Genomic DNA, 14,453 nt, shown 5'->3' on the forward strand with positions numbered 1-14,453 from the left:
GGTCCAGTGGCATAGGTACAAGTGTAGTGCCGCTAACTGGAAGGATGAGTGGAGTTTTAGGGACAAGAGATGAAGGTAGAACATCCCAGGCAGGAAGAGTATAGTGTGGGCTCAAAGAGATGAAATTTGGGGTTTAAGAAATTCCAGGAGATTCTAGATGTTTGGAGAGGGTGATGCCAAAAATATTGCGTTGATGTTTTGAATGCATGGTTATAAAGATTCAGCAAGTTATTGAAGGATTTTTTTATAATATGAAAATAGCATGGTCTAACTTCGATTTCAGAAAGCTGTCCATGAGACAGTGAAAGATGAGCTTATATATTTTCTTAGCTATGGTTAACTTCTGTGGTACTATTCTTCATTAAGAGCATGTAGCTATCTGCATTTATCTGCACAGTGAAGTATCATATATTTAGGGTTAGCGGGTGTTAAAGAATATTGGAAAAGCTCTGTACTCCTGTGTGGTTGCTGTAAACAAACCACAACCTCATTTATTATAGAAAAGGCTGCTTTTGTTTTTTCTTTTTCTTTTGGCTAGGTTACAGCCAGTCACAGCAAGTAGGCTTCAGCCAGTCACAGGCATCCCACCTTTTAAAATGTGTTAATGCAGAGAAACTTCAGAATGTAACCAATCCAATTGATGCATTCCTTCGCTTTCATTTTCGTACATCACTTTCCCATTCCTATACACGTCACTTTCCTTTTCTGGAGCTTAAATAATGTGTGACAAGGCTACCCAGGGTTGCTCTGAAGTTGGTCCAGCAAACTGCCGTATTCAAATAGTGTTAAGATTTGCTCAATTAAACTCCACCAAATTGTCTTTTTTTTTTTTTTTCTTTTAACAGAGAGTAATCAATTGTCTAGGTTGAGTAGATATTCTAGGTAACTGAAGACTAGGCCTTTAAATGTCAAGCTTGATTTTCCATTTTAATGGCAATATTTCTCACATGTTCTTATTTCTGCCTTGTAAAACAGTAGACCAAATATAATTATTTGAGTGTTTGGAATGAACCATATAGTACTAGTTGCTTTATTATTACCAGCAAGAATTAGGCTGTTTGCCTACTTCTGGAAAAAGAGATTGGCTGATTTATTCAGTAATTCAACGAGCAATTTTCAAATCCTGTGTTTTTTGCATTGTGCTAACAAGTACTGCACAGGTATTGATAAATTGGTTCCTTTTTTTTTTTTTAAGAGAAATATTTGCTATAGATTATGTGTGCTTGCTGGAGAGACAGAAGGTGAGAAATTATCTCCCACAGGGGATGGCCACGCCACAATACCTTCTCCTCCATTTTTCTCTCAGGACTTTGGGCACACACGCACACGTATCCAGCATGTTTTAAGCTGCCTGGTTCTAGACTCAAACCACAGTCAACTACATGAGAGTGCAGCAACATAACCATTATGCCATCTGCTGATCCCAGTAAATTGGTTCCTAAAGTATAGTATAAGCACATATACACATGACTGTAATACAAGACAGATTGGTGAAGTGCCATTCCAGGTATGTGCGAAATGCTGTGGAAGTTCAGAGGAAAGTACTTTGTAGTTGGCTTTTCAGAATGGTGTGTGAATGGACGCTGAAAGACAGCTATTTGAAGTGGAAGAGGAGATTAGAGGTGAAGAAGGAGTGCATCTAAGCAGGGAGTAACCTGGGACAGTGTGGGGAATTTACTGAAAATATTGGCAAGTAGGATATGAGAATTGAGTTGGATTGGTAAGGTCTGTCAGATAGGAGACATAGAGTGCTAGTCTGAGATGTTAAAATTAAATTTTTAGTGAGGAATTAATGAATTTTTAAAAAGAATTAGTGTGATGCACCTGCTCTTTAAATAAAAGGTAAAGTACTTGGTAGAGAGGAGAAACTGTACCTAGGTGAGGTCATTTTGAAAGTCCTATGCAAGAGCAATGACAATAGAAATGTAAGGAGAGATATGGAAGTCTTCAGAATTTGGAAGGTGAGTTAGAGACAGAGCAAGAGGAGGATGGAGATGGCTCAAGGTTTTAAATCTTGTCACTAAGAGGATGGTTATATAAAGGAGTTAATGAATCTGTTACCATGCTCTCTGATAGAGGGTGAAATGCTTCTCTGTCACTTATCTAGCAACACCCATCCCTCAACTATTCGCTATAAAAAGGCAAATAATTGCAGGTATTGAATTAGAATTTTGCTTGCAGAGCCTAAGAGTTTTGTACCATTGTAGCATAAAATACTTAAATGTTGCTGCCTGTTTGTGCTAGTAATTGGTTATAAAAATTAGTTGATTCTCTTTTTGACTAGCATCTTGTTTTTCATGAAAGTCTTATCTAGTCCTCTAACATTCCTGTTGGTTTGTTATTTAACTTACCTTCTGGGTTTTGCTTTTTATATGTTTGGGCTTTTTAAAGGTGTCTGATGTTTTTGTATCCTCAGTTGTAAAGTTTGTGTTTGCTGTGATTCCTATTTTAACATGAATTTTTTTGAGTGCTGCTTATAATCTGAATTAAGATATAGTTAGATCTTGCAATAACAAGGCGCTTTGCTGGCCAGAGATTTTAGGTAAGCTGTTTTAATTGACTTTATAGAAATGATTAAAATAGTACACAGGCTTTCTTTTATGGAGGCTAGGGCAAGAGGATGGCTAGTTGGAAAATGGTAGTTATCCACTTAATTAGGAAGCAGAAAAGTAGCATTTAGTGGTTCTTTGATATGTCTGGAGTTTGAAGAATAAGATTAATTCTTTTTTTTTTTGGAGAAGCTTTTGCTATAGGGTGCGTGTGCTCGCCAGAAAGACAGAGAGATAGAAAGCAAGAAATCACCCCCTAGGGGATGGCCATGCCACAGTCCCTTCTCCTCCATTCTCCTCTTGGGATCTTAGGCACGCACGCACATGTACCTGGTGTGAGTTTAAGCCACCAGGTCCAGGACTCAAACCGTGGTCGGCTACATGGGAGTTCAGCAACATAACCATTACACTAACTGCTGGTCCCAAGATTAATTCTTGCTATCTAAAGTATTGGATTGTGAGGAAAGTCATGATGCATTTTTGTCATGACTTTCCCGATGACCTAATGTATTGAATTGTAGCCTTAGCTGGAAGTTAGCTAAAACAGAAGATACCTGCTCATCTCATCGAAATGGTTGTAGTTTGGATTTGGGTTGAAATGTGTAAAGTATTTGAAAATTACAAAAAAGTCAAATCCGATCCATTGGGATCATACTTAGTATGATGTACTTAGTATATCATCATAAGTCTTTGTAATTTAAGTTAAATATGAATATATAGAAGATTATTTTAAAGTATTGTGATTTCCTTAACTAATTTTTTTATTAGGAATGATTATTTAATGCTACTAAATCTGAAATGATATTTTAGAAACACTGAGACTTTAGAGGGCAGGGAATGTGATTATACTCAGGTAATTCTAAACAAAATAACTTAAAGCAGGTTTGTCCTTACGTACTTTTTAATGTTTATTCTAATTTTAGATGTGTCTTACTTTTGGTCCTAGAAAAGTGATTGATATTGATAACAAGTATCTATCTAGCTTAATAAAACATTATTCAAATCCAATTGACCTTGAAAAGAACATTTTTCATGTTTTTTCTTACCTCTTAGCACAAGGAAGTAATACATTCTCTACCTTATTACCTCTTTACTGACCTGTAAGCCACCTGTTGCTGGAGTATTGTTAGCCTTTTTAGTTTGGGCAAACTGATAAAACTAGTCTGCCTCTGATTTCTCTGTTTATAAAAATGTATGGTGAAGTATTATATTTATGTCTAGAATTTCCCTTTACATCTTGAAAATACCTGCTCAAAATATTCTTTCACTAGTCATCCACTCTATCTTGAAATAGCAGAGGCTTCTACAAATTGTACTTTCCCTTTTCTTGAATAGGCTCAAGTTTAAATAAAAGGATGCCTTCATTTTGTTACTCAAACTTATTAGACTATTGTTTGTTACCCTTACTATAACCCTTTGCCTATTTATAGGGGGAACTCAAGCTACCTGTCTTTTAGACTTGTTATGCAATAACCTAATACTTAAAGCAAAGGACATCTGCTTTCCAGATATTTTTCATTTCATCTTCTTTCAGGTAAAATGTTAAAACATTGCAGGATCTAGTTCATTTTGCCACTGATTGTTATATGATTCTGGATTAATTACTGTTTTTCAGTCACTGGGAATGGAAATCTAAACACAGTGGAAGTTACTTAAAGTGTTAAGACAGAGTGAAACTATCAAGGAGAGATGATGGTTAAAATAAATACGTCTAGGGGACCAGCAGTTGGCATAATGGCTATGTCGCTGGACTCCCATGTAGTCAACCATGGCTTGAGTCCTGGACCTACCTGGTGGCTTAAACTCACACCGAGCGCCTGTGCGTGCATGCCCAATGGAGGAAAAGGGATTGTAGTGTGGCCAGCCCCACTGGGGGAGTAATTTCTCGATTTCTTTCTCTCTGTCTCTCTGGCACAGAAACCTCTTTTTTCAAAAAAATTAAATAAATAAATAAAATACTCCTGAGTTTCTAGTGTATATCTGTATACTTCACTATTGATTAGAATAAAGGACATTGCATTTGGTAACTATAAACCACTTAAATCTGGTCATCTTGGAAGTAATGATTGCCTTGACTAAGCCAGTAGAGCTAGGAGGAAAGAGTTGGCATTGGTAGGAGTAGGGGAGTCCTTTCCAACGCATTTGGTAACTGTAAGCCACTTAAATCTGGTCCTCTTGGGAGTACTGATTGGCTTGACTAAGGCAGTAGAGCTAGGAGGAAAGAGTTGGTGTTGGTAGGAGTAGGGGAGTCCTTTCCAACTTTAACTCACTTTAGAGAATGGGTATTTAACAGTTTTTTTTTTTTATAAAAAGGAATCATTTATTTAATTTTATTTATTTATTATTATTTTTTTAATTTGACCAGAGAGAGAGAGAGGAAAAGTGAGAAAGCAGCTACCCGATCCAGATGAATTAAGATACAGTTAGATCTTGCAATATCCAGGCGCTTTGCTGGCCAGAGATTTTGTGTTTGGCCATACAGGAGTCCAGCATTTAACCACTACATCGTCTGCCAGCCCCAACAGTTTATCTCTTAAGTGATACTTATTACAGGCCAAGAACTTAAGGGGTGGAAGTGAATGCAGCCTTTCTCATTTAGGGTAGTAGGTGCTGAGGATTCAGGTCTGACTGCATGTTATGATTATGTGGTGTCCCTTGTTGAGAAGTTACTAAGAATTTCAAGACTGTCATAGCACAGCATTCAGTAGGACCCCATGTAACTGCACAGATCGCACACTCATGAAGCTGATATTTTGTAGCACTTTGTGCAGCGAGAAAAGTGTGTAAAGAAATTCGAGTTTGGCTTCTCAGATTTTTTTTCCCTCTACCCTCATCTCTCCATCATACAAGCTAACGTGTTTCCTTAACAACAAACAAAAACCAAACATTTTTTTTTCGCTTGGGGTTGAAAGAAAGAACAAGGGGGAACCAGCAGTTAGCGTAATGGCTATGTTGCTGAACTCCCATGTAGCCGACTGCGGTTCGAGTCCCGGACCCAGTGGCTTAAACTCATGTCGGGCATGTGTGCGTGCGTGCCCAAGATCCCAAGAGGAGAATGGAGGAGAAGGATTGTGGTGCGGCCATCTCCCCTGGGGGGTGATTTCTTGCTTTCTATCTCTCTTTCTTTATGGCAAGCGCACGCACCCTATAGCAAAAAAACTCTCAAAAAGAAAGAAAGAAGGAAGGGAGGGAGGGAGAGAGAGAGAGAGAGAAAGAAAGAAAGAAAGAGAGAGAACAAGGTATTTGCTTTTTGTGCTCAGGGCTGTGAACCTTGAAGAAGTTGTTACAATGGGACCAGCAGGTGGTATGGTGGGTAAGGTGCTGGACACTCCCACATGGGTGACCATGGGTCAAATCCTGGAGCTGGTGGCTTGCTTTCTTGCTTTCCATCTCTCTGTCTCTCTCTTTGGTCAAATTAAGTAAATGAATTAATAAATAAAATTAAATAAATAATTCTTTATAAAAAATTAATGACAATTAGAATCAACTTTATATCTCACATTTGTGTACCCCTTGGGATATGTGTGTCCTCTTCTTACGTCACCACTGCCTCCATCACCTTCACCACCAGCTTTTTAATGCTAATGGAGTGATGGTTTGCGTGTATCATTTTTATTTCAGCTTTCTTCCTGAATGAGCACATAGTTACTATTGCCTGCAACTTCAACAGGCCGACAAGATACAGAAATAGTTTTCTTCCCTTTGCTAGGGTTATGCATTGCCTCTTTTGGATATGTATACATACACACACAGACACGCACTCACACGCACATATACACACATGCACACACATATGTATAGCAAGGTTATTTGTGTGTGTGTGTGTGTGTATGTGTGTATCCTGGCCATGTTAAGTGTCAACATTGAGTAGGAGAGGACAATTACAAATACAAATATTTTGGTGGTGAATGTTAATTTAGTCATAGTTACAGTGTGCTTCTTTATCACAGAAGCTTTTTATGAAATAAGCCCTCATTCTCTGAGATTGTTAGTATAATTTGAGGGAAAAAGAAAATGAAATTCATCAAATAAATGTTATATAATGGGCAGAAAAGTAGAAAGGGCAAAGGTTTTATATTTAATAACATCAGAACCAAACTTTTTCTTCTGTGTATGAAACTAACGACTCAGAAAACAGACTTAACCTTGTGGATATTAACTTATCGATTTGTTTTTCCCTGATGTTTAGTGCTTTGGACATGTTGTGGTGTTGGTTGTTGTATTTTATCACATAGCAGTTATGGTGTTCTTGAAGATTCATAAGTCTTTTGTACTTCACTTTCATATTTCTGTTTGGTCAAACAGTTGTTTTACTGAAAAGTATATTCTGTAACTTTTTGTATGTGATCTTTACAGCTCAGTTCATTGTAAGTAAAATTGTCCAAGGAGCAATTTAGATCCCTTATAACTTCAAAGTTTTTGTACAGACTTCTAGTTGAAATTGATCAGTTAAACAATTCATGCTACCCTGAATAGGAACCTTAGGAAGGTTTAAGTGATGGATCTGTTTATTTCTTTAAAAGCTATCATACTCAAGGAAAACAAAATTAAGGATTTCTAAAAATAATCTAACATTTTTATATATTTAAAGTATAGAAACAGTGATTAAAAAGATTTAAAATAATTTTGAAAAGGGAAAAAAGTGTGGGGGAAGGTTTTGTTTTTTGACACTAACAAGAGCAAATAAAGTCCTTTTATAAAGAAAGGTTTTGTGTAACAAACTCATTTATTTAGCAGATTATTTGTATAAACAACTTTGTTAAACCTTTGGCTGTTTGTCACAAGTGCTGATGAACACTATAATGCAAAAACTGAATGTGTTAGTGATATTCTGTATTTAATGTTCTAGTGATTTCTGGTACAGTCCAGAATAAAACTGTTTTTCCCTCCAGATACAGTAAAATCTGTTAAATAAGAATGTTTGTGTCAATAGGCATGTTTGTACATTGTCTTTTAAACTTAGTGGGACATTTTATGTAAATCATCTTTTTACTTCAACAATGTAGATGTCTCCTTTCTGTGCATATTAGTGTGTTAAATGCTTAGTTTTTCAACAGATATTTAAAAACTTTGTGGATAGTATTACAGAGGTGGGGTGTTGGATGTTGGTACTAGAAAAAATTATTTCTATAAGCAGAATTCATTTTTCACCTGTTTTTTAAAAACAACACTGTGAGGGATGAGAACTTTAGAAATAATGATCAAGTATAAGACACTGAGGAATGTAGGTTCAATTACTGAAGATTCCAGGTTTTTTGATATCTTAACCTTGTGGCTAAGTTTCCAAGGACTTCCAGTGCATGAAATTCTCTAAGCTTTCCAGAGATCATCAAGTCATCTGCTGGCAGTGTTGTCCTGCTTTCTGAGGTTATAATGTTGTCAAGTACTAATTACTACAAATACTACGATATTCTTGTTTAAAACTTAGATCTGATCATTCATATAACAGCCTAAACTTAAGAGTTTCTAGAGGTCATATAGCATCAAAAGTCAGAAAATATTCTTTTTCTCTCTCTGTTAAAGAAAAAGTAAAAAATATTTCTGCACCTAAGAATAAATCTGTCCAATTCAATTTTTAAAATCCCACAGCATCTGAATATAACTCATGTGCTTTGTAACTGATGAAACATCCTTTTGCATACTTCCCCACCATCATCTGCCCTTCTCCCTCAATTTGCTTTACACCCCTAACATTAGCATTCTGTGAACAAATTTTTTAAGGATTGTTATAATGTATTCTATTTGTATCCTACAGTAATTTATTTGCATTTTAAAAGGAGTTTGAATACAGTGTGGCAATTTTGACAACCAGCAAGCTCATCAAAGTAAGACTTTACCTGTAATCTCATGATATACCAAATGCTTGCTCTGTTCCATGTAACAGAGACAGGGGTTGTGTGTGATTTACCTTATAGACAGAAAAAATTGACATCTAGTAGCACTTGCCTTTTGAGTTCCCTGAACTCTACTTCCGGTGTATGAATTACTTAATAGCCACTTTAATTCAGATTGCTCACCAAAGCAACTAAGGAAAAGAAGATATTGATTACAAAGTACATAATGCTTTTTCTTGATAGTAAAGAATCTTAATTTCTACATATCCACTAGACTGGTCAGTGGTTTATATCCCAGATAGTGAAGAACATGTTATTCCAGCAACTTAAACAGAGGATGCTGAGGTGTTAGACCGGAATGTTACCTAAATCACACAGTGGTAGAACTTTATATTTCCATTTATATGCTATCTAAAAATCAATGGTAAATTACTGAGTTTTGTTTCATTTTTTACTTCAGAAGTATTCATTGAGTTTATATCACATACTAGGCTCTTGACTGAGATAATTAGTGAAAACCTTATTAAGATTTTTCTATTCAAGATTTTGATAGCTTTGAATTAGCCATTCTTAAATACTTAACTTGACTTCCAGTAGTTCTTTACTTATTAGATTCTTCTTCCAAGGATAAACAGAGAACAACTGTGGGTCCTAGATTTTATGCTTGAAAATAGGCAGATGACAGGAAACTGAAACCATTAGCTTGAACGATTTAGGCTTCTCATGGGTTTTAATTTTCTGTATGACATTTCTGTTATCATTGCCACTTGACTGCGGTAAGGAACTGTGTTTACTGGTTATGTAATAGTAGCATCTGTTCTTTCGGAATCTGAACTTGGAACAGTTCACTTCACAGAATCGTTGAATAGCCAGTTCCTATTTCTCTCTTACTTAGAATTTTTCCAGGGGATTTCACATGACAGGATAACAGAAGAAAAGCCATTTGGGTAACTCTTCTGTTACATTTATATCCCTCACCCTTGGATCCCTAGAGATCTTACCTTCTCTTCCTGCTAATTGACCAGCAATAGCTGGGTTACTATCTTCCCTTTGAAAGGTGTAGCAGTTTTCAAAGACTTATAAAATGTAATGTCCTATCTATTTCTCCTATTTTTAAAAAAGTCTTTTTTTCCTTTATTAAGTCAGGTTTTTTTTTTTCTTAAAAATGATTAAAGGAAAAAAATTTCAAGAAATGTTCTAAAATTTCTGTCTAATATAAAAGGTTATGTTTTTCTTTTTAATCACATTTTAAAATTAAGTTATTGGGAGAAAATGTAAACTTAAAAAATGTAAGGAATAGTTAGCATTAAACATTGGATCTAGTTGTAAACTTTTATGTAAGATAATATGGATTTATATTTTCTAGTAAAATAAACCTTTCATGATTGTACATTCTAGACAGATTGAATTAAGAAATAAATGTTGAACTTTGTTTTGACCTTTCAGTTTGTAGTGCCAGATCATTTTAAGAGCCATTTTTTATTATAGAATCGAAAGTGAATCACTGTGAAAATTGATTTTACTGAGCTTTTTTATTACACTGTTAATCCGTTACTCAGTTTTCAAAACATGTGAAACCTACTAAGTGGAGTAATCAACTACAAACTGAATTTAATAATCTTACATGAAAGGTTAAAATTTTCGTGGAAATAAGGAAGATTTAACAGATATTAAAGTTATGAACAAGCATAAGAATAAAGATGCCATTATTGTAATAATTGACTAATTTAGTAGTTTCAAGTTATTTAGTTACATTTTCTCAGTTTTAGTTTGGGTATAGTAGAGTACTGATTGAAAAGAATCAATCCAGGAAGAATGTATGCAGATAATATAAATGCTGCCAAGAACATTAGCTGCAAGTTAGTGCATGCTTCAGAAACAGGAAAATGAATACAAACTTTTCTAGCTTGATTTAGATGGTTTCACCTCACTAGGAATACATGTATGTATATCTGCATATTTTGAAATGCATAAAGAATGTTAAGTCTTTCTCTTCCCCTTTTTAGCCTTAGATTGTAAGCAAAAGAAGTCAAGGTCAAGATCTGGAAGCAAGAAGAAAATGCTAACATTACCTCATGGTGCTGACGAGGTTTACATTCTCCGATGCAGGTATATCCCTATATTACCAAATCCGATTAGTTTCTTCAGATTTTGCTTTTAGAAATACTAGCTGTCTTATTTGGGATTTTTGCTTTTTGGTGGAGGTAGAATCTCAACAGTCAAGATATAACTCAATTTTTGGAAACAAGCTTAAAATCTTCTTCAGTTTTTAATACTAATGTACTTCAAAAACTGATGAATCAAGTTTTTCATATTAGCCAAGTCTCTCCATTATAGTGTGATTTATAAAAGTGGCTTTTTAGTTATATTTAATTTTTTGGTTTGTTTTGATTTTCTACTGTCTTGAGTTCCTTCTTAGAGGGAAGACATTTTTCTCGTCCCCTTATATATCTCTTTCATGCTCACACTCACACATGCCACAGTGAATATGCAAAGACTCAATGCAGTTTAAAAGTTTCTGAACTGCAGGACCAGCAGGTGGCATGGTGGTTAAGGTGCTGGACACTCCCACATTGCTGACCATGGTTCAAGTCTCTCTTTCTGTGTCTCTCTCTAGTCAAATTAAAATAATTCTTAAAAAAAAGAGTTTCTAATCTGTGACCAGCATATGGCATAATGCTTACGTCACTGGACTCTCATGTAGTCAACCATGGTTCAAGTCCGAGACTCAAGAGTTTAAAACTCATATGGGGCACATGTGCATGTGTGCCCAAGATCTCCAGAGGAGATTGGAGGAGAAGGGATTGTGACATGGCCATCCTTCTTGGGGGTGATTTTCCGCCTTCTGTCACTCTGTCTCTCTGGCAAGTGCACATGCTCTATAATAAAAATCACTCATTAAACAAAAGATTAAAAAGAGTTTCTGAACTGGAGGAAGGTCTTTCCTAAACAATGGCACATCTTGGGGTAATAGTTATTTTAAATGAATTAGGATGTATATGTTAAGATTGTTCATTTTAACCTAATAATGTTCCCACCTAAACAGATTACTGAAGTTTACGGTAGCTGTTAACAGACTATGACTTGGGGGTTTTGATATCCTAGTACATAATTTTCACTTTATTTAAGAAGTGTTAGTCAAATACTATATACAACATGTGGTAATAGTTGTTCTTTATGGATTTTATGTGAATTGGTTTTAAATAAAGGGAATTGGTCATGTTGAGAGAACTGTTATCAACTTCTTCTGTAGGTTTTGTGGCCTAGTCTTTCGAGGACCGTTGTCTGTTCAGGAAGACTGGATTAAGCACTTACAACGACACATTGTAAACGCTAATCTTCCACGGACTGGAGCTGGCATGGTAGAAGTCACGTCACTACTTAAAAAGCCTGCTGCCATTACAGAAACTTCATTTTCTCTACTAATGGCAGAAGCAGCTTCATAGAACCAGGCAACTTTTAAATAGCAAATGTGAATTGGATGTAAATTTCAAATTCTTTGTCTTTTTTTTAAGCCACATTAAATTATCCATTTATAAGTACTGATGAAGCAGGAAATGGGGAAGAGTGAATTACAGTGACATCAGAGCAAATTGAATACTTAAAACAGTAAGTAGTCTATATATTTTATATAGGGTGGAAGATGTGTTTTTAAGGTTGACTCTGTTTTGTTGGTTAAATGTGTTCACTCAATAAAAGATCTGTACATCTAAGCAGCTATTTATAAACTGTTGCACATGGATTCTTATAGACAGGCTTATTGGAAAATTGCATTTTCTGCAGTGTTAACAGAAACACAGCTCTGTTTATTCCCCACAAAACTTGCATAGAAAAATAAGATATTATATTTTGTTTGTATGTATTTAGTGTTTTGTATAATACCAGGAACTGCTAACTAAATTTACTCAGCTTAGGGCATTAAATATCATGTACTTCATAGTTTGAGACTGTTCACTCAAATAGGGCAGAGTACTATTCTATCTAGATGTGTAAGTGTTTTTTTAAAATCACATGGAACGGGTTTTTTTTATACTAAAAAGTGGAGGGAGATTTGTTTAAACAAGTATTTCTAAAAGAAATATGTACATAGTCCTGGAAATTATTTGTGGTAAGGAAATATTCTTTACTCTAGTTGCATTTCTCAGACAATAAAGTGGTGCATCCATGCTACCTCCTACTTTGTCAACAAAGATGCTATTTACCTTTTACATTTTTGTATCATAATAGATTTTAAAAAATCTAATGTTCTTTATTGCAAGACATCCTTTTGTTAACAGATTTGTTTCTTTTTAATGTTTTACCTAAAATTTGACATGCTTACAGGACAAGTTTGCCTCTTACTTTAACATTGTAGAAATGTAATTAATAAACAATGCTCACTACACAATTTAGAATAGGCTTTTTCATTTACATTATCTACCAAATTGATCAGTTAGCAAAAGTTAATACACCAATTAAAATATTTCATATGATGAGAATGTTTACAATTTAAATTTTAGAACTTGTTTTGGATGTGATTATATGTACAAAAATCGTGTAACACTATGCTCATGCTAAAAACCGACATAATGGAATTACTGAAATAAATGTGCTGTGAGGAATGGAAACTATGGTGCAGGTGTCTTGGTCATGATAAATTGTGATTCTTCTTTTAAACTTTCCAAAAACAAATTAGTTCTACAAAATCAGATTCCTTTAGAAATACGTTTTTGTATGCAAGCACCATTTCATTTTATTTCAGATAGTATGGCTAATACTATAGTTGAACCAAGGATATGCATTGATACTTTTCTTCGTATGTAAATAAAGTTTAAAAACAGTTAAAATAAGGAGTATTTTGGTAGAGTATATACATACCTCACTGCCAGTGAAATTGCTTTCCTATGGTATATCTCCTTACCAGAAAAATCTCTAAATAAAAAAAGACTTAAAAGAAAATCATAATGTCTATAATGTGAAGCATTTATTTTTATCATTGGTGGAAATAGTCTGCTTGAGACTGTGTTTCATTTGGTTCAGATTTTTTTATACTTACACTTACTTTTGTTCACAGGATGTAGTAGTTTTCTAGTATATTTGAGAATGATAATTTCCCCCCTTTCATCATTAATAAAACCTCTAAATTTAGAATCATAAGTGAAATTAAGAGGTAGAACTGGATGGATCATTGCCATCCAAGGATCCTCTGATCTCTGGAGTATTGGAGACTTAAAAGTTCACAATTTTAAAAAATTATTTATTTTATTTATTCTTTTTTTTTTTTTTTTAAATCTGACCAGAGAGAGACAGAGGTTGAGAGTGAGAGAAAGAGGAAGTGAGAAAGCAAGCCACCAGATTCAGGACTCAACCCCTGGTAGGCCATGTGGGAGTGTCCAATGCCTTAACCACCACGCCACCTGCTGGTCCCAAAAGTTCACATTTTTCAAAACACCTGATAGAAACTCTGCATTTGTCTATAATAACAAGACTAATTAAAACATCAAGTTTCTTTGCTTTTGATTGAAAATACACCAAGTTTCTGTATATATTAGTTATCTTTTATTGAGCAAGTTTCATTGATGGTTATATATGTTTTTGAATATACTGTTTAAAATAAGACATAAAATAAGATATAGCAAGTGGAGCTCAGAAGTTAAATAAAAATCACAACAGGGTTCCTGATCAAAGGATAATGATCCATAGAACCCTTTTAGCTTATTTTTATAGTTCTATGATTTTGTTTTAAGTCAGCTATCAAGAAATATGTTAGAGGTAAACTACAAGATTTACAATGAAACGTAACATTACATTTTATATGTTGAACTGTATGTAAAAGAGTTGCTTACCCCTTTTAGATGTAAAAACAATTAGAATATATCAAATGAGAAACAGTTAACTAGAAGGATTCCTGACAAACTTAAAAAATACTTCTTACAGGAAAAATATTTGGGTTACAAGTTTAAAGAATTCTTTAGGAAATATTCCAAGTTCATCTTTATTTGGCAACTAGAAGTTTGAAAATTGGGTTGTTGGAAAATCATGACAGTTTTGCATCAAAAAAATACATCATGATTTTTCTGACAACCCAGTA

At 34.6% G+C, this 14,453-nt stretch overlaps 1 protein-coding gene across 1 annotated transcript in view; it reads left to right on the forward strand.

Annotated features, from left to right (window-relative positions):
• ZNF644 (zinc finger protein 644) overlaps positions 1–13,318 on the forward strand; it is a 93,455-nt gene extending 80,137 nt beyond the window's left edge. Inside the window, 2 exon segments of the mRNA XM_027770520.1 lie at positions 10,390–10,492; positions 11,637–13,318. Of these exon segments, the coding sequence (XP_027626321.1) occupies positions 10,390–10,492; positions 11,637–11,829 (296 nt within the window). The 3' untranslated portion in view covers positions 11,830–13,318.
• Positions 13,319–14,453: the final 1,135 nt, after the last annotated feature.

Source organism: Tupaia chinensis, unplaced genomic scaffold (genome assembly GCF_000334495.1).
Source record: "Tupaia chinensis unplaced genomic scaffold, TupChi_1.0 Scaffold000023_1, whole genome shotgun sequence".
NCBI lineage: Eukaryota > Metazoa > Chordata > Mammalia > Scandentia > Tupaiidae > Tupaia > Tupaia belangeri.